At 39.2% G+C, this 20,683-nt stretch overlaps 2 protein-coding genes across 2 annotated transcripts in view; both read left to right on the forward strand.

Moving 5' to 3' along the window:
• rps16 (ribosomal protein S16) overlaps window positions 1–20,683 on the forward strand; it is a 1,145,183-nt gene that overhangs the window by 156,122 nt on the left and 968,378 nt on the right. The window lies entirely within an intron of this gene.
• pawr (PRKC, apoptosis, WT1, regulator) overlaps window positions 703–20,683 on the forward strand; it is an 85,585-nt gene continuing 65,604 nt past the window's right edge. Inside the window, exons 1-2 of the mRNA XM_049473945.1 lie at window positions 703–854; window positions 4,095–4,752. Of these exons, the coding sequence (XP_049329902.1) occupies window positions 4,267–4,752 (486 nt within the window). The 5' untranslated portion in view covers window positions 703–854; window positions 4,095–4,266. The remainder of the gene's footprint in view (window positions 855–4,094; window positions 4,753–20,683) is intronic.

The following is a 20,683-nucleotide window of genomic DNA, read 5'->3' on the forward strand; positions in this document are numbered from 1 at the left end:
AAATCAATATTTGGTAAATTAACCCTGGTTTTTAATCACAGTTTTAATGCCTCTTGACATGTTTATCTACACCAGTCTTACACACTGCTTTTGGATTCAAGCAATTCAGCTTGGTTTTATGTCTTCAATGTGATCATCCATCTTCCTCTTGATTATAGTCCAGATGTCTGGTTAAATCATAGAAACTAATATTTTAAAAGTGGTCCTTTTTTTTTCAAGAGCTGTATGTTCAAATATTTGCTGACACCCTTCTAATGAACACTACATTTAGCTACTTACCACTCAATGCTAAAAGAGGTGTGCAAATGCACACAGCACAGGTTGCCTAGACCCTGTACATTGCTGCCAATAGAAAAGGACTGTCTGGAGCAAATAAACTAATATAACTAAAATATATATAATCAAATCCTCAGAGCAATGAGTCCAGAATCTAGTAGGAAGTATTCTCTGAACAGTAGAGACAGTATAAATCTATATATATATATATATTTATACAATATATAAAATGTACTCTAAAAAGGAGAATAAACTATTTTTTATTACTCTTGATTTTAGTAGAAACAGTGGATAAACAGCTGTCTCAATACTTTTGGCCATAAGATTTATGTCAAGATCATTTTTTCAACGTTAAGCACAAAACAGCCAATCGTAGCGGAGGAGGGCGTGGCCTGTCGGAGTACGGGTGTGGTGTAAAGCTTTGATCGAACTTTTCGTGTGCGCTCGTGGGTTTCCGTAAAGTGACCGGGAACGCGCGCGCGCTCGAGAGAGAGAGAGAGAGAGCGAGAGAGACTTACTTGGGGAAAGTGAGAGACCGGACTGGTTTACCGTGTGTGTGTCTGCGGGACGGAGAGCAGGTGAGTTACCGGGGCTTGTCTCGTGGTTTAGACGGGTTGGGGGCAGTGTTTCCCGTGGCAGACTGTGGGACGGAGCGCTGCAGTCTCTCCACCGATCCTGGAGCTCCACCTGGGCACAGCCTGCCCCACAGCCCCCGCACAGCGCCCTCAGCCCGGACTCAGCGAGAGGGGGGACCGCTGACTGTGGAGCTGTGTGTGTGTGTGTGTGTGTGTGTGTGTGTGTGTGTGTGTGTGTGTGTGTGTGTGTGTGTGTGTGTTTTGTAAACCTTTAGTGACAACCAACAGGTTAGTGAGAGAATGTGTGTGTGTTGGTAGGTAAGAGAATGTGAAGTTTTAAGACAGCAAGTATGTGTGTTTAGTGGCTGAAGATATGTTTTAACTTCTGTGAAAGAGAGAGATAGAGATAGATAGAGACAGAGTGTGTGTGTGTGTGTGTGTGTGTGTGTGTGTGTGTGTGTGTGTGTGTGTGTGTGATGTTTGTTTGAGTTTAATGCCAACAAGTGTGTGTGTTTGAGAGTTTTGGAATGTGGACCTGTGTTGTGTGTGTGTGTGTATGCGTGTGCCTGTGTGTGTGTTTTCATTTTAAGCATGCATGGCACAATAGAAAACATTTGGTATTAGTTGCTTAATTGAAATTTAAGCATCAGGTAATGCCTGGAATTTGAAAATTGACTAAAATTGATCCGATATTAGAGTATCAACTGATATTGGAATCTGAAATGATACAAGACTGGTATTTAAGCATCACCTGATACAAACAGATATTAGTATTTCAGAATCGAGAGACACAACATGATGTGATATATAAGTATTGTCTAATACCTGTCTGATATTAGACTGTATGAATACTGATCCAATATTGGTTCGCATTTATCCCATATTGGGACGTGATTATCGGTTGATTTTCAGTCTTTGAATTTATATTGGAATTTGGGTATCATCTGTTACTGATCCGCAAGTGGTTTTCTGATCTGATATTGAAATTAGCGTATAATTCAATTCTGGCCCAATATCTGTAATTAAGTTACATATCAGTCTGATATTGGAATTTTAGAATTAGTCTAGTTTAATATGGAGTGTTTGATAGCAGTTTTTTAAATCTACTTTTTACCTGCTTATTGCATATTGGCCAGTTTTGCGTGATCTGATATCTGATTCCAGAATTATCCTCTAATATCTGATCTGTGTCAGACTGGGTATCAGATCTGTGCCATCTACAGTGTTTACCGATAGTTAAGTGTGTATGTGTGTGTTTGCGTGTGTATTATATATACACTATATTGCCAAAAGTATCCACTCGATTGAATTGCGTTTGGTGCTGTAAGGCTTGGAGATGCTCAGCCATATACTGCTGCTCAGCTCTCTACTAAGGCCACATGAAGTTGAGAGGTCTGTACTGATTGGTTCCTTTGTGCACTGTGTTCTTCAGCATCCGCTGACCCCATTCTGTTCAATTTGTTTCCAGTTGCTTCTATTTTGTTATAATATCACAGTTGGCTGTGGAATATTTAGTAATGAAGAAATTTCACAATTGGACACAGGTGCTGCATTCTATCACATTACCACACTGGAATTAACTGAGCTCCTGAGAGAGACCGATTTTTTCACTAATGTTTGTAGAAGCAGTCTACATGCCTTTATACACCTGTGATTGTGATTGGAACCTGTGTTCAATGATTTGGATGGGTGAGAGTATACTTTTGGCATTATAGTGCATACAGTATTTATTTTGTTTTTGCTTTTTTGTCATACTGATATTTTTCTGATTATCAAACAAACATTATATCACACAAAGTTAACCTGAGTAAGTATAAAAAGCACTTTTAAAATAATAATGTCATTTATTAAAGGAAAACTGTCCAAACCAATCTAGCCCTGTGTGAAAAAGTGTTTGCTCCCTAAACCTAATTTCTTCTAATAACATGGTTGGGCCACCCTTGGCGGCAACAACTGCAATCAAGCTTTACCGATTACTGGCTATGAATCTTTCACTTCTCTTTTTGGTGTTTGGAATTTTGTTCAACTTTTGTTTGCAGAATTGTTTTATTTCAGCCACATTGAAGAATTTTCGAGCATAAACAGCCTGTTTAAGGTCATCCATAGCATCTCAATCAAGCTTTGACTAGGCCATTCCAAAACTGTAATTTAAGCAATTCAGAGGTGGACTTGTTAATTGTCCTGCTGCAGAACCCAAATACGCCTAAGCTTGAGGTCATGAAATGATGCCCAGACATCATCTTTTAGGATTTTCTGGTAAACAGCAGAATTCCAGGTTACATCTATTACAGCAAGTTGTCCAGGACCTGAAGCAGAAAAGCAACCCAGACCATCACACTAACACCACCATGTTTTACATTAAGCATGATGTTCATTTTCTGAAATTATGTGTTAGTTTTTACGCGAGATGTAACAGGACACACACCTTCCAAAAAGTTCCACGTCAGTCCAAATAATATTTACCCAAAATCCTGGGGATCATCAAAATGTTTTATATGAAATGGGCCATTTTGTTTTTTTGGTCAGCAATGTTTTTTGCCCTGGAACTCTCCCAGTTTCCTTATTATTAATGAATCATTAACACTGACCTTAACGGAGGCAAGTAAGACCTGCAGTTCTTTAACTGTTGTTCTGGGTTCTTTTGTAACCTCCTGGATGAGTTGTCCATGCCCTTTTTATAATAATTTTGGTCAGCTGGTCCCCCCTGGGAAGGTTCACCTGTGTTTTATGTTTTCTTAATTTTTGTGAATAATAGCTCTCACTGTGGTTCGCTGGAGTCCCAAAGCCTTAGAAATGATTGTGTAACCTTTTCCAGACTGATAGATGAACAATGACTTTGTTTTCTGATCTGTTTTTGAATTTCTTCAGATTGGGTCATAATATATTGCTTTTTGATATCTTTTGTTTGCTTCATTTTTTCAAACAGGTTCTATTTAAGTGATTTCATGATTGTATAGATCTGGCAGTAACCAGGCCTGGTTGTGGTTTGTAAAATTGAAGACAGCTTTCCAAAAAGTGTGATTAATCACAGTTATTTTATGGGGTGGAAGGGTTGACAAAAAATGCCAAAACAAAAGAAGTCTGAAAGGGGGCAAATACTTTTTCCCACCACTGTATGTGTGTTTACTGTGATCATGTGACCATCACAGTGTGTTTATCTCCAGTTGGCTGCTGTGTGTGTAATCAGTGACAGCAGACTGTGTGTTTGTGTGTATGTATGTGTGTGCATGTGTGTGTTTCCAGGCTTCCCTTTTCTGCTCCTGTTACTGTGTGGAGGAATGTGGCGTTCCTGATCCAGAGAGGAAGGTGAAGTCCGTCCTGCTTAATTTTTTTCGGAGCTGAAAACAAAGCAGAAGCGAAACCTTCTGAGCCAGGAAAAGCCAGCAAAAAGAACCGGTCCGAAAGAGGGACGAGCATGGCATCCGGCGGGTTCAAAGCCAATGCTGCCACGGATTTCTTGGAGGAGTGGAAGGCTAAGCGAGAGAAGATGAGGGCCAAGATGCTGGGGGACATTGCCGCGGCGACCGGGCAGTGCCCACCTTCCGGCCTGCAGGTCACGGGCAGCACCGGCACCAAACCCCCAGAACCGAGCAACAACGGAAACTCTGCGGCCGTGAACTGCGTGGCCTATCCGGTTGTTCGGTCTTCCTCCTCTTCTGCTCTGAGGAGGCCCGAGGATGATCCCAACTCCAGGCCAGCCGAGACGCCTATTAAAAAGGAGCCCAGCCCCCCTGCTGCCACCGCCTGCCCGGACAGCGATAAGGAGAGCCCCCCGCACGGGAAAGGCAAGGAGAAGAAAAGCTCTGGACCCAGTGCCAGAAAGGGAAAAGGTCAAATAGAGAAACGGAAGCTGCGGGAAAAGAGGAGGTCAACCGGGGTCGTCAGCATACCGTCAAATGAGGTAAGTTTAACCTGCTTTATGTTATTGGCCTGAAACTCTTGGCCTTGAGTGTGTCTGGTTTCAGTTATTTGTGTAAATGGCTTTGTAAAGTTCTGGGCCACACAAACGGAAGCTTACAAAGTCCTAAGCTAAAATAATGGGATTGTAGTTCTGGGCAACAGTAACAGAGATTTTGCTGGGTCTGGGCAATATTGTATGATTTATGAACTGCTGGGCTGCACACAGGGGGGTTTGGGAAGCTTTTGGACTAAGTTAAAGGAGTTTGTAAAGTTCTGGGCCACAGTAAGGGACATGGATGGAGAAATGTTAAATACCTACTTCAGAAATACAATGTCCCATTCCTCTGCACTCACTTTGCGATCCCTGTGGCCAAAGAATGTACAATTGTGCAGAACTTTGCAAAACATCTCTTACAGTGTGTGCCAGGAATACTCCATAGAAGGCTTATATTACTACCCACACTAGACAGTGCAGTGGGGGAAATAATAATGGTGACCGGCGGCGTCTGGCTAGAATTATCCATGTGAACAGCGACTGACAGAAATCACATCCACATTCAATGCAGGAGCCCTCACCAGCCTATCCCACAAATCAGTGCTGTGTTCTTTAACTTGCTTGGGACCTGTTTAAAGCCGTGCTTGTCTGTATGTAAATATAGAAATCCATTATTTTATTATTTTCATTGTTTTGAAAAATCTGTAAGATTCACAGTGTTGTGTTTCAGGCAGTGGTTTACTATTTTTTAAAGAAAGTATTAGGTGTGCTTTTCGTCCTTGCATTCCTTTGCTGTGCCAGGTCAGATTTAGCCCAGATCACCTCAATTCATCACAGTTGTGTAACCCAAGTGGAAAAATAAGGAGTGTTGCGTACAGTGCAATCTAGCTGTCAGACTGAGATCCAGCATTAAACCTCACATCATCGCTCAGACCCACAGGCTTCCTTTACATAATGCCTGCCAGAATTGGGCCTTAGTCTGCATCTTCCCTGTCTGCTCCCTTAAAATGCCTTCTAAATAATTACGAAATGAAAATAAAGACATCACGGTTATCCTGCCTTGTTTACAGACTTAAGGCATGAGTTTACAGGATCAGGGTTTTTATTACCTTTTAAGAGGTGAAGTTGTGCATTTGTGGCCTAAAGTGAGGCAAGAGCATCATTACTCTCTGAATGTAACACTATAGAATCTGTTCAGATGTGTCAGTGGCCATATAGGTATATTAATTTTGATCAGATAGACCTTCTTCTCAGAGCCAGAAATTTCATTATGAGACTTTCTTGCCTTTGGGGCAACTTTTACCCAAGGGTTTTATGTCTTGCTGCCTGTGGGGAAGCTTCTGTTGGCGGTTTGAGACACTTTAACTTTAAGGCCACAGGGAAACGTCTTATCTATGAAGAATAATAGGTGTTGATCCTCAGTTCACCCTAAGGGGCAATTTCTACCTAAGGCATTAATTTGTGGAGTTTGTTTTGTAAAAATAATTTTCAGCTTGATCGCACTCTGCAATACCTGCAAGGGCGCAATAACTCCAAAAATGTAATAAGACACTTAAAAACACCATCACCCTGTTGAAATTACCCACGATATCCAATCTGAAGAAACTAGCAAAGAGGATAAAACTAGCAAGAGCGCAGATCCAGACACAGGCCAGCAGCCCCTGCTACCTTAAAAGCCATAAAAAAGATTTTACAGTAAAAATAATGTTCAAAGCTCCGGATATGCTCTATTAGAGGCTAGTATGGTTGCATTTTTTGTAGAATTTGGAACCATTTTAGTCCCTTACACCTAAAGTCTATGGGGAAGTTGCCATGTGCCTGAAGGTAGGGTTTCCAGACCTTTACCCAATAAATGCAGCTTCTGTTGTAGAGCATGAGGCGCTTAAACCTTCACACTATGACCTCATTGAAGGCTCTTCATTGTGAGTCTCTCAGGCCTGTGCTGCAGTTGGCTGCCTGGTGTTCGTTTATGAGGTGATAAGGTCTTTCACCTTTAAGGTAGGTTCTACTGGACAATTTTACACTTAGATTATTGGGCTTAAAATGGCCAGCTTTTATTTGTCTGATGAAAGGGCTTTTAGGCCTTTATCCTTAAGACCTGTAGGCCAGTGTCTGCTGAATAATGAAGCGTTAAGACCTTCCACCTACCAGTTAGCTTCTATTGAAAACAGTTGGGGTTGCATTTTGGGTGCTAAGGACTTCTGCCTATGGGGATTTCTCTACTGGAGGCTATTAGGGTTGCATTTTTGGCAGCAATTTCTTTCTCTGAGACCTGAAGCCTGTTGGTAATTTTCTGTGGCATTTGTGCTTCCTTTAGTTTGAGAGTGATAGACTACAGGTGCTAAAACCTTCTGCTTTTTGAGATGTTTCTACTGGAGACAGTTTAGGTTTCATTTCTCCAAATTTGGAACTATTTCTGCCCCTAAGCTTAAATTGTAGGCAGTAGTTTGGGGCAGCTTCTATGTGCCTGAAGGAAGAGTTTCCGGGCCTGTCTTAAACGATAACAGCTTCTGTTGTAGGGCAAAGGTGCTAAAACCTTCACTGTTTGGGTCAGCAACTGTATGCCTCATTGAGGACTCTTGAATTGTGAGGCTCACAGACCTGCAGCCTATGGTGCAGTTGGCTGCTACAAGTTTGTGGTGCTAAGGCCCTCCTTCTTCAAGGTAGGTTCTACTGGGAATAAGGTTGTATGTTGGGTTACATTGCATTAGGTCTGCAAAATGTGGAACCATTCTGTCCCTAAGACCTGAACTGTACATGGTACTTTCTGCTCTGGATGTTTGTTGATAAAAAGCTAAGGGCTTCTGCCTAACGTAAAGCTTCTGGTAGAGGCTATTAGGGCTGCATTCTTGTAAAATATGGAACCATTTCTATCCAAAATACCTAATGTCCTTGAGACAGCTTCTGCTTAACTAGGCACCTCCTGCTTCCTATGGGGTAGCTTTTACTGGTGCTTTAGCATTTCTTTACAAATTAAGAACATTTCTTTCCCAAATGCCTGAGGCATGTGGGTCAGTTTCTGCAGAATATGGGCTAGCTTTCTTTGGAGTAAGTTTAGTTGGTGGCTATTAGCGTTGCATTTATGTGAAATATAGGAACATTTCTGTCCTTAAGGCCTGAAGCCTATGGGACTGTTGTGTTGAATGTTTTTCTTTTGAGGTGATATCCTTCGACCATCAAGGCAGCTTTTGTTAGAGACTGTTAGGGTTTCATTAGTACAAAAAATGTGACTATTTCTGTCACTAAGACCCAAATCTTAGGGGGCAGATTCTGTTGAATGTTTGTTCATGAGGTGCTTCCACCTTCCGCCAACAAAGGTAGATTTTGCTTGTGGCTTGGATTGTTGCAATTTAAAAAAAATCAGGACTGTCACTTAAGCATGAAGTCTATGGAACAGCTTAATTTACTGTATGAGGGTGCAGTACTACGGGGTAGTTTCTACTGGATGTTTATTTATGAGGTGCTAAGATCTTCCACCTTTGGTGTGGATTATTTTCAAGGCATTTATCCAGCCGTAAGAACTAAATCCTATAGGACAGTTTCTGTGGCATTTGGGATGCCTTCACTTTCTGCTGTGGCCACCCTCCCATTAGTAGCTGCTACTTAAGGCTATTAAGATTACATATCTGTAAGATTTGGGAGCAGTTTCTGCTGAACATCTGTTTATGAGGTGCTAAAGCCTTCCACTTCTGGTGTAGCTGCTACTGGGGTCAATCAGGGCTGCATTTTTTCGCAATTTGGGCCATTTCTGTCCCTCAGACCTGAAGCATATTGAGCAGTCTCTGCTGGAGTCTACCCAGCATCTTTCTCGCATGAGCACATCCTGTCATTACCTGCTCTCTGTGGCAGTCTTAAGTAGTTTGGGAACTGGGCACGGGCCAGGACCTAATGTTAGGGTTTCAGAGGGAGACTAAGCCGTGCCAAGCAAGCACATGCATGCCCTCGTAACTGCAGGAATGAAAATGGTGTGGCGGCTGGTTATCATGTTTCTGGAGTCTTTTGTTTGCTTTGGTTTTTCTCCATATTAGTGGGACTGAGACAATATGTCTGTACATGGAATGTGGGAGACTGAGAACATGGATTGGTTTGGGGTGACTTTGGATATGTTCGCTTACTGTTGGAGGAAATGTGCGTGTGGAGGTATTTGGACTGAACTGAGTGTATGTGTGTTTTCTTGCATGTTTCCTTGTCTTAAAGTCATGCCTCTGTGGTTCCTGTACTGTGTTCTAGTGTGTTTGCGGGTTTGTGTGTGTGTGTGTGTGTGTTTGTGTGTGTGCGCGCACGTGTGTGTTTTATAAGCTGCAGTGAGTTATTGGGGCCCTTGTGGACCCTCACCGAACGAGAGAGGAGCTTCTGTCAGCATGGCTGGCCTGACTCTCGCCTCCGTCAGCAGAATAGAAGAGAGATTATTATCAGTGCCAGCAGTTCAGTCAATTAACACACACACACACACACACACTGTCCTAGCAGAACACTAGCCGTTGCTTTGTGTTCCTGTGTGTATGCACTGGAGTGCAAATCCGACCCCGCAACAGTGTAAATCGTTTATAGTTTGTTATTCCTCTTGTAATCTCAACTTTTAAAGTGATCCAATTCGATTTGTTTCAGTTATTGTGGTTTGTTTCAGAATAACACTGAACACACAACTGTAAACCGTATACAAATAAAAAATGTGGCTGTATATGCATATATATAATCCTACATTAGTACTTAAATGTCAAAAGTCATGGGACTGCACTGTAAATTGATCATGAAGTGTTACCAAATGGGTTGGATGCACCACGTATTTGAAAGCTGAGACTAATTAGCTGAAAATTGCAAAAAAAAAAACTGCACTTTTAGGGTTTGTCAGAGATAGAGAAAGTGTTACAGGCAATATTCAACAATGATTTTAAGAACCCATATTTATTTTTGTTGCCTGTATAGAAGGAGGAATAGCAAATACTGAACATGCTTTATTTTTTCTTGATTTGTTTCATAAATTTAGCCAATTTAAAAGTTTTTGTATTAAGACTACAAAAGATTGGTGTTTTGGTAAACAAACAAATGCTAAGACTAACTTAGTTTAGCTAGCAATTCTATCCTAGTCCTGTACAGCTCATATCTGTGTGTGAAGAGGTAGTAAACTGAGAGTGAGTATGTAGCAGTGATGCTAAACACATTATTTAGTTTAATTTATGTGAATAAAAAGTAAAATGAACTTAAACCTGGTGTTTGTTGGCTCTCCCTGCCAGCTCTGCCAGCACCTGCTGCCACTGCCTAAAAAAATCTTAATGTTACAGAAAGTGCTCCAATATGACCTAAAATAAGTTAGTCATTGTATTAATTAACAGTATACATTTCTGTTCACTTTATATTTGTATGCTGAAAGTGTTTTTTAAACGTTTTCTACTGCATCACTCATTGTGTTCATGTGCATTGCGTTGTTATGCTATTATTTTATTTATCATTAAATTGCTGGCATAAATGGTCTTAAGATGACAATAATATTGTTTATTCTGATTATGTTTACATAATTAAAAAATCGTAATATATCATGCAGACTTAACTTTTGCATTGTATAAAGGTTATTTTATGTCAAAAGCTCATTGATAAATGTTTTTATAGCAGCATCTGTTGAAAATTGGTTTTGGCGCTTTAATGTTTCAAATGGTTTAGTGTGGCAGGAGGATTGTTTTGGTTTCGGAGCGTTTGGAACAGAGCAGGTCTAATAAATGCTGTTGTTTGACAGCTGGCAGACGTTCAGACTGTCCACGACCCGTTTAAAGATAAAGCATCGCGTCCGGTCCCGCCGGGTCCCGTCCATTTTAAAGCCCAGATCTAGTGTAAACAGAACCGATCTCAGACTGCAGCCCCACTAATGCATTCCTGCCCTGCAGACGCTGAAACTGGCAGCATGTCTGCGTACAGTCGTCTGTCTGCTCATTTATTATCCTAATGTTATGGCTAACAAAATGAACACATTTTGATTGATGCACATTAACTGGCCACTTTATTAGGAACACCTACCTAGCATGTGCTTGCACTCACGACATGGCCGCTTACTTAGAAACCCCTACTACACATTGTGGTTCCACTCACTGGCCACTTTATTGGAAACACCTACTGTTATATGTGGTTCCACTCACTGGCCACTATATTAGAAATACCTACAACACATTGTGTTTCCAATCACTGGCCACTATACACTGTAAAAAACAGAGGTACAATATGAGTACTGCTACATGTGATTTAACTCACTGGCCGCTTTATTGGAAACCCCAACTATTATACGTGGTTCCACTCACTGGCCAGTTTATTGGAAACATCTACTACCCATTGTGCTTCCACTCACTTTCCACTTTATTAGAAACACCATGCATAATATGTGATTCCACATACGACGCTGCAGGAGATTAGCAGTTAGCACGCTGTGTGTGTGATTGCTTTTGTACAGTAGCGGTTAGCTCATTTAAATGCTAATTGAATGATTAGTCAGGGGCCTGCTGGCTCTGCAGCTTTGTGTGGAATTCCCACACTGGAGTTCTCAGTACGGTTCTCCTCAGGTTCCTCCTCCAGTACAGTAAGTGTGATGTGTGAGAAAAGGGTTAGCAAACATTAGCTGTTAGCAGGTATTTGAGTTTAAATGTGTTTTTAAATAAGTTACGTACTGAGAGTGTGTACACACATGTCATACTGTCATAATGTTATACATGTTATACAAAAGAATGTGAAAGTTAAGGATTAGCCTAATTAATAATTCATTATGATTTATTTCTATGTAACAGGTTTCCACCTTCTTTGATTGCCAGCGATAAAGTGCTATAAGCTGAACAGTTTAAGCTAAAATGCTACAGAAGAAATGGTCAAGCCCAAAGTGCTTTCATATTTAGTGGGTGGGGCTAAACTGCTGTAGACTGAATGGGCGGGGCTAAGCTGCTTTGTTGCTTGTTGGGGCTAATGCTATTGGCAAACTAGGCAGTCCTAACATGCTGTAGAGGGAAGAGAAGTTCTATAGTATGAATAGGAGGAGCCAACGTGTTATAGGATTATTGGGCAGGGTTAAGGTTCTTAATGCTGATTTTCGGTGTAAAGTACTACAGGCTAAATTGGTGGAGCTACATTTCTATGAAATGCAGAGATGTGCAAAATTGCTATAGGTTGAATGGTCAAGGCCTAATTGCTGGACTTTCTACTAGATTTTGTAGAATTGCTGTGAGGATTTGATTGCAATGAGCTACAAGAGTGACAAGAGCATTAGTAAGGTCATCATAAAAGAATGTTTATTTTTTCACCACCTTATCCGTCTCATCTCTAACTCCCTAACTATCCCATTCAATAGTATTAGACAGAGCTCCGTCATTCCAGAGAACACAGTTCCACAGTTCCATAGCTCAATACTGGTGCTTTATATCGCTCTAGCCCATACCTTGCATTAGGCATAGTGCCAACAGATTCATGTTTATTTATCTGCTCCAAGTCCTGATCTATTGGCAGTACTTCTCTTCTAACAGGATTAGACGTGTGCATTTGAGTGTCTGTGTCAGCCCTGTGTCAGCCCTGGGAGTTTATGCACTGATACAGTTATGTAACTATAGTCATTTTTTAGTAGATTATATATTCATTTATTCTGTGTATTATTTAGAGGTATTATTGGTGGTGGGATGTTCCCTAGAGTCTGGTAGCTCTGCTGGCGTGTCCTTATACAGCAACTTGGGGGAATAGGTGTGTGTGTGTGTGTGTGTGTGTCTTTCTCTGTGTGTGTTTGTGTGTGTGCGCGGTCGTCTGGATTGGGGCTTTTTGCTCTAAATGAATGTGAAGAATGAGTAGCGCAGCACCAACACCGCCCTAACTCTTACCCAAACAAGGTCATATCAACACTGCAGATTCCTCAGGGATACTATCACTGCAGCTACTTACGCTAACTGCTAACAGCTAACAGCTAGTACTGCAGTGTGTGTTTGTGTGTGTATATAACTTTATGACCACCTCCTTGTGTCTACACACATTATCCAGTATTTTACAAGCTCCCTTGATAACTGTAGTCTGTATACAGACTGTAGTTCTGTATTTGTTTCTCTGCATACTTTATCCTCCCACTTTTACCCTGTTCTTCAGTGCTCAGGACCTCAATGACCGTACAACAATATGACCATAAAATAATATCACAATATTTCATAGTATTTTTTCGATAACAATATTTTTACAGATAAGACAAAACATGGATAAAAAAAAACGTTTCAAGAATATGCTTTTCCAACAAATATTGTGGCATACGCTATAATAAAGTGTACCCCTTATTTTCACCAGATTGTAACAGTAAGTAAGTAAATGATACTAATAATGCACTCTGTATAGCCTGGATTAAGGTAAATGATAATGGACAGATATAATCTGTCTCTAGTAGATATTTAATAGGGAATGAAAACAGTGTAAATTCTCCTTTTGCTTCAAACAGCAAAAAAAAAAAACGAGATGTACAAAATAAGAGACCACTTTAACTTCTAAATCAGTTTCTCTGATTTTGCTATTTATAGGTATATGTATATGAGTAAAATAAACATTGTTGTTTTATTCTATAAACTACGGACAACATTTCTCCCAAATTCCAATTAAAATATTGTTATTCTGATCAGTTTTATGAGATCAGAAATCAATATTTGGTGGAATAACCCTGTTTTTTTAATCACAGTTTTAATTTATTTTGGAATGTTCTCCTCCACCAGTCTTACGCACTACTTTTGGATAACTTTATGCCACTTCAGCTTGTTTTGATGGCTTGTGATCTTCCATCTTTCTCTTGATTATATTCTAGACATTTTCAATTGGGTAAAATCAAAGAAACTCATCATTTTTAAGCTTTTTTCCTTTTCAGGGCTGTATATTACATTGTTGGGTACAATACATTATGGCACATTCCTACCCACAGAACCACCACTGATCAAGTATTATTTGGGTGGTGGGTCATTCTCATGGCTGCAGTGACTATGAATAACATGGTGGTGGCGTATGAGCACAGGACGCCACCCACAGGATGCTGTTTGTGGGCTATTCTCCATCCAGTAGTGACACTGAGGTGTTTAATAACACCAGCAGCACTGCTGCATCTGATCCACTTATGAAAAAATGGATGTTGGGTCTAGAAACAAGAAGTTGTTCACAATGTTCTGTGTATGTCTCTCTCTCTCTTTCTTTCTCTGTCTTGTTTCTGTCTGCTGGTTAATCACCAGGGAACTCTGAATGTTAATTTTGGTTAATTTTATTTGTTTTCTGTGTGATTAATTACTCTGCAGACTGCAGGATTCAGCAGGAGCTGAACTCATTAGCGATTTGTTTTCTGTGCTAATAAACACTTAAGCATCTGCTAGCTCCGGATAAACACAGATTTAACATTTAACCTTCTCACATAGGTGAATGTGACGGTTAAAATGAGTAAATGAGTCTGGGTTTAATGACGTGGTTTGAGGGAACAGACGTGAAAGTGCTGCTCGTGAGAGGAGGAGCAGGTCGAACAGGTAAAACTCAACCTGTCAATAAATTATGTGACATTGAGCCAGACAGTTTCAGAAACCAAATAATCAGTAAGGGTGTAAGAAAATATTGATAGTCTATTGTGTATTGTGATATATTGAACTGTAACCAGTGTCCAGTGATGCGTATAGCTTCGCAAAATTCTTGTCAATACACATCGCTACAATCGCTATTAATCAAATCTATTGAATTGAACTGATTTAGGCTTTATGCAGTTAGCACCATGCTAATGCTAACTGATGTACATAAACTTTCGTTACTCTTCAGTTGTTTCATTATGGGAATATTATGTCTTTTGCAGTGTCATAATTTTACTTAACATTAAAAACATAAGTATCATATTTTTTTATCATATAAGAAACCAGAACTACACAGAAATGACATTTGCTAGCTTAATATATTATTATTATTATTATTATTTTTTTATTTATATTTTTTTATACTTCACCATTTCTTGTCAGGCTTATGTCCATCCTGTTGTGGCAAACGGTAAGACATGGTAGAGAATTTTAGTGAAAACTGGCTTTTTATAGAAATGTGGTTGAGCTAGAGCTGCATACATGTTAAATTGTTCATGATAAGGGTTTTTGTTTCATAGATACATTTTTTTTTATTATTATCTTAATGACCATGGTATTCTACTGTTTCAGGGGCGGGGTGGAATTAAGCTTTTTAAGCTCAGTATGGAGACAATATGAGAAATATCAATTATAATATTAGTAATATCTATTATTTAAAGGTAGTGATGTTATAATGATGTCAAAGTTTACTTTCTTCAAAGGGTGGCCTATTCCAAGATTACAGGGTGGACAGGAAATTCTTGTGCATGTTTAAATTGCTTGACATTTTCACAAATAGTGCCTAAATTATGCAAAAAACATCCTGAAAACTCCTGACTAGGGTTGCAACGGTATGAGATTTTCACGGTATGATAACCGTCTCAGAAAATACCGCGGTATCACGGTTATCACGGTATCACAGTTTGTTACATATATTATAAAACTGACCCTTAAAGAAATTACAACAAAGGTTTTTTGTTCAATTAACTATTTATTGTAGAAACCTGGAACAATTATATAGATAATGTCTCCTTAAAAAAAAATAAGCTGTACACCATTAGGTGAAGGAAACCAGGTTTTTGCACTACTCTTAAGGGCATTAAGAGTGCATATAAAAAAAAAAAAAAAAAAAAATATATATATATATATATATATATATATATATATACTCACACACATACACACACACACACGTTACACACATTACATGTCCTCTAAGAAGTATTTAAAATATTCAGTACAATTATTTAAGTTTAATATCTGATAAACTGATCCTGGGTCAGTGTCTGATCAACAACTGTTGTAAACGTCCGTTTTACTGCCAAGTTGGTATATAACCAGATACTGCAGAAAGAGGGGATTTATTTCTGACATGATCCTCACAATAGAGATTTCTATTTTAAGGCTTTCACAGCGAGTCTGGTTTTAACATATGAAAAACAGGCACGTCAGAATTAGAAAATGAACGCATGTAAATGAATGGCGTCTTTCACATCCAGTCCGGCCAGGACCTTTACACGGACACGTGAATCCGTCGTAGCACGCACTTCACGCCTGTACCTGCGTGCCCAAATTTCGGATAACTCAGCGCTTTTGCGGGCGCTTACCGCATGGGTTGTGCACGACTACAAAGAGATTTTATTTAGGTTCAGATTAAAATTATAAACTAAACACATACTTTGTGCTGCACGGCGGGGTGGTGTTCTTGGAGATGGGGGAACAGGTTTGATGTATGTCCACCTTTAGCTGTGACTTTACGGCCACATTGATTACAAATCGGATAACCATCCTCGGGTGTGTTCGGCGGGTCTCTGAAATAGTCCCACACTGCTGATTTTAGTTCAGCCTTTTTTTAGGCGGATGGAGATTTGTTTAGTCTGATGCACTTTCTGCCGTTCTCACCGCTGTGTGCTGAGCAGCTGAAGCGGAGCAGAGTTGCGCATGCGCGGGTGAGTTTCTCCGCTGGCTTGCCTTTTACCGGTAATAAGCAAACACACACGGTATGATAACCGTGCATTTTAATACCATGGTATACCGTGAAACCGGTTACCGCTGCAACCCTACTCCTGACACAGGTGTGTGTCGGCTCTGGTAAGTGAATCGCTCACTGAAGCGTAAATGCACCGCTCTCCAGTAACTCTGCTCTGGGCCCAGGAGCCGGCTGAGTTCTGACTCATTGTTCTGAACAGCAGCAGCGCTGTGCTCTCGCTGAGAGGGCCACACTGTGCCCGTCTAGCTGGTAAATCTCTCCGGACAGCGCCATCAGACCGAAACCGGGCTCCGCCCACTTCACCCACGCCTCCTCCTAATGCCCTGCCACATCTAATTATTAATCTGACTGCAGTGTATTTCTGTCTACCTGTCCGGAATCATAATATAATCTGCGCCTGATCTGCACAATTCTTTGCAGGTTTTCAATACATTTGCCACTTTTTTCACCAATAAATTAATTAAATGGCCTAAATGTATATTGTCTTGCCTGTCAAAATAAGATAAATGCTACAAATAAACTAAAATTTTAATAAAGAATATGTAATAACCAGCAGAAAAAAGAAAACCCTCAAAGCTCAATACAGTTACCAGTGCTATTTTAATCATATATTTATCTCAGCAGTGCTCTTTATTATTTATATGTATACCTCAGTTGTGCTATTTTAATCATATATTTACCTCAGCAGTGCTGTTTTAGTCATGAAATTACTTGAAATTTACCCACAGCCACTCTTTATTAAACCCACAAATTATAACTAAAACTAAGTTAGTTCAGCTAATGGTGCTAGCCATCCCAGCTATTCTTCTACAGCTCGTATCTTTGAGCTGAAAAAACAACCAGTTTGTAAAGAGGTAGTAACCTGAGCAAACTGAAACTGAGCATGCTTAATGCTTTTTTAGCATAATATTTATAGAATAAAATTTAACTTAAACCTGCCGTTTTGCAGCTTTTTTTGTCGGCTCTCTCCCACAAAAAAAATAACACTAACACAGTGATATGACTTAAACCTTGTCTTCATCCACCCTGTGTTACAGCTTGCCATAACTGGGTACCAGCATGCATGACAGGAAATTAAAAGTGAAAATAAAAATTGATAATAAATATGATCCAATTTTAAGGTTTTTATTGTTATTTTTATTTGAGCACCAAAAGGCACAGATTTTTTAAACCAGAAAAACGACCTGTAATAGAAATGTCCTTGACCTACACAACAAACAGAAACTGTTTAGGCAAAAAGCTAACAATGCTAACAGTGAATGATTTGAAGTGAATGGCCAGCTGTTATTATTATAGAAAAAATCACACGGTAACTGCAGCTACTAGCTAGCATTATTGGACTGCTGTTATTCCCCTGGACTTTTGGGGGAAACTCTTCACAGACAGTGTTTTCTATAAATAGACACTTTAGTGTGTGTGTGTGTGTGTGTGTGTGTGTGTGTGTTTGGGCTTTATGTTTACATGTGAAATATCTCTCGGCTGTATCAGTGAGGGAATGACGCAGTGCTGAGGCCTGTCTGTTATCCATTAACTCACAGCAACCACCTTCAAACACACTGACAGGGCACCAGGTCAGTTATGTATGTATTAATTAAAACCAGTGTTATTCCACCAAATATTGATTTCTGAACTTTATGAATTTGAACTTGTTTTATTTGCATTATTTGAGGTCTGAAAGCTCTGCATTTTAATATTTCGTCCATTTCTGATTTTCTGCAAATAAATGCTCTAAATTACAATAATTTTATTTGGAATTTGGGAGAAATATTGTTCATGGTTTACAGAATAAAACAACAATGTTCATTTTACTCAAACATATACAGATAAATAGCAAAATTAGAGAAACTGATTTGGAAACTGAATTGCTCTCTCAATTTTTTACAGAGCTGAATACACACACACACACACACACACACACACACACACACACACACACACACACACACACACACATATCGTTGCTGTCCAATGAAAAAACACTTATCTCCAAAACAGCAACTTTACTGGAGAGAGAAAAAAACTTGTTAACTTTCAATGGAAGTCAATGAAAAATTGTTTATTTCAGGTCATTTTGAAGAGTTTCTAGTGGTCCGTTCATCAAGAAATTTTGGCACAGTGTAAGAGAAAGTTTGTCTGTTCAAATTATGTAGTAAACAAAAAATCGACAAAAATGGAGACAAGTGTTTTTAATAGGACAACGACGATATACACACACAAGGCTAATCAGGCTACATGAAGTCTGTAGTGATTGACTCTTCAGAAAGTTGGTTACCTCTGTGCACTATGCTCCTCAGCACCTGCTTACCCCGCTCTGTTATTTTACACTGACAGAGCGAGTTGTTTTTATTCCCAGTGGCTTCATTTTTGTTATAACATCACTGAAAGTTGGCTGTGGAATATTTTGTAGTGAAATTTCACGACTGGACTTGGTGCACAGATGCTGCATCCTGTCGTGATACCACACTGGAGTTCACTGAGCTCTTGAAAGAGAAACCCATTCTTTCACTAATGTTTGTAGAAGCAGTTTGCATGACTAGGTATTTTTATACACCTGTGATCATGGAAGTAATTGGAATGTGAGTTCAGTGATTGGATGGGTAAGGGAAGTCTTTTGGCAAATCTGTGCCTTATGTCTGTCTGTCTGTCTGTCTGTCCGTCTGTCTGTCTGATGTGCTTGTGTGTGTGCGTGCATGCGTATGTGTTTTCTGAAGTCAGTAAAAGTGCTGGTATCAGTGGGAAGCTTGTTAGCTGGGAATGCTAAGACCTGAAAGGCGGAGTTATGTAATCTCGAGCTCTAAGGAATTCCAGAGCAGTAAAGGGGGTGCTGAATTCGGGCCCAGTGTCTAGTTTAGCACACCATTAACCCCGGCCGAGTTGGGTTTGTGCATTTAGCAGACAGTGAGGGTGAACTGTGTGTTAGTCCTGTGGTTAATCATAATCATAATCTTGATTATACGTCCATTAAACACTTACTGTAAAAAAGAGCAGCAGACCAGCACAGACAGGAAGTGGCCTCTACTGAGGAATTATGGGGTTTTGATGTTATTTTTTGGGTTTTGCTTTGGGGGCATTTTCTGACCAAAGTAAAAGTATTAAACTGCTTGCAAACATCAAAATCCAAAGCTTGGTGTTTAATTTTTTTTTTTTATATTACACTACTGTCTCCTGCAGGGTTGCCAGATCCATAGTCTGATGTACGCAGTTAGCCCAAAGTAATATGTTCTATTTAAATGTTTTTGTTTTAATCATATTACTTAATTCTTGTAGTTTTCTTATAAAACATTATTTTATTGTATAGTTATTATAGTACAGTCTTTTGGTGGGTTTAATGATTTTATTTTGTCCAGTGTATATATACATATAAAAATGCAAATATAATTAGTAAATAAAATAACCTTGTAATTATTATTTGTAGTAGTAGTAGCATTTACTAGCATTTTTTTTATTTAATGTTGTTTTTCCAGATATCTGGCAACCCTCTTTTCCAGTCGTGTTTGTATATTCAGTATTTTTTCCCAACAAAAATAATGGAATGTAATTGTTCCCTTAAAGAACTGGCATCACATTAAGTGTTTAAGGTTAAAGGGTTTACAGCTAGTTGTGCTGTTAGTTAATGTTATCCTGGTTACAGTGAGATGTGATGGTGTGAGCTGTCTCTGGGTGTCGTCATGGATACGGCTCAGACTTTGATCCCGGAGCTGAAGGTGGTATAATATTAAAATAAACACTGTAATAAAAACTGTCTGCCCTCTATGGACTGCTGGCACATAAGTATGCAGTTAAACTAACACCTAATCATTCACTGTTTCTTCTGAAATCAATGAGAACAGTGTAAATTTTCAGTTTTTAAATATTAATTATAATATTAAATTGACATTGCAAAAGACAATGCAAGTCTATTCTGCATGTACACATTTTACAATGTTATATTTTGTTGTGCAATATTGTATCAGTATTTAAAAACATTATTCATTTTAATTATTAGTTTAGCTGTAAAAATTGGTTGCAAAATTGGTTCATTTAGTGTTGTGTTTAAACCCACCCACTAGCGGACATTAGATCCCACTGTTCTGTTCTGATTGGCTGCCCTTTTTCAAAAGGTGCTCTGGAATGAAACCCCTCTTATTGCATCGGAATAATTGGCGAAGGTAAAAAAAAAAAAAAAAAAAAAAAATATATATATATATATATATATATATATATATATATTTGAGCACTCTGTTGTAGAACTCTTATTGTATGATTGTTTGTTTTTAATACTATGGCCATTTTTCTAAAATTTTATTTTAAACCATCACAATATATCACCTTGTTTACATTATCACAATATATTATAAGATACTATGATACATTAAATCGTAACCCCTAAATAGCTTAT

Source organism: Astyanax mexicanus, chromosome 2, assembly GCF_023375975.1.
Source record: "Astyanax mexicanus isolate ESR-SI-001 chromosome 2, AstMex3_surface, whole genome shotgun sequence".
In the NCBI taxonomy this organism is placed as follows: domain Eukaryota; kingdom Metazoa; phylum Chordata; class Actinopteri; order Characiformes; family Acestrorhamphidae; genus Astyanax; species Astyanax mexicanus.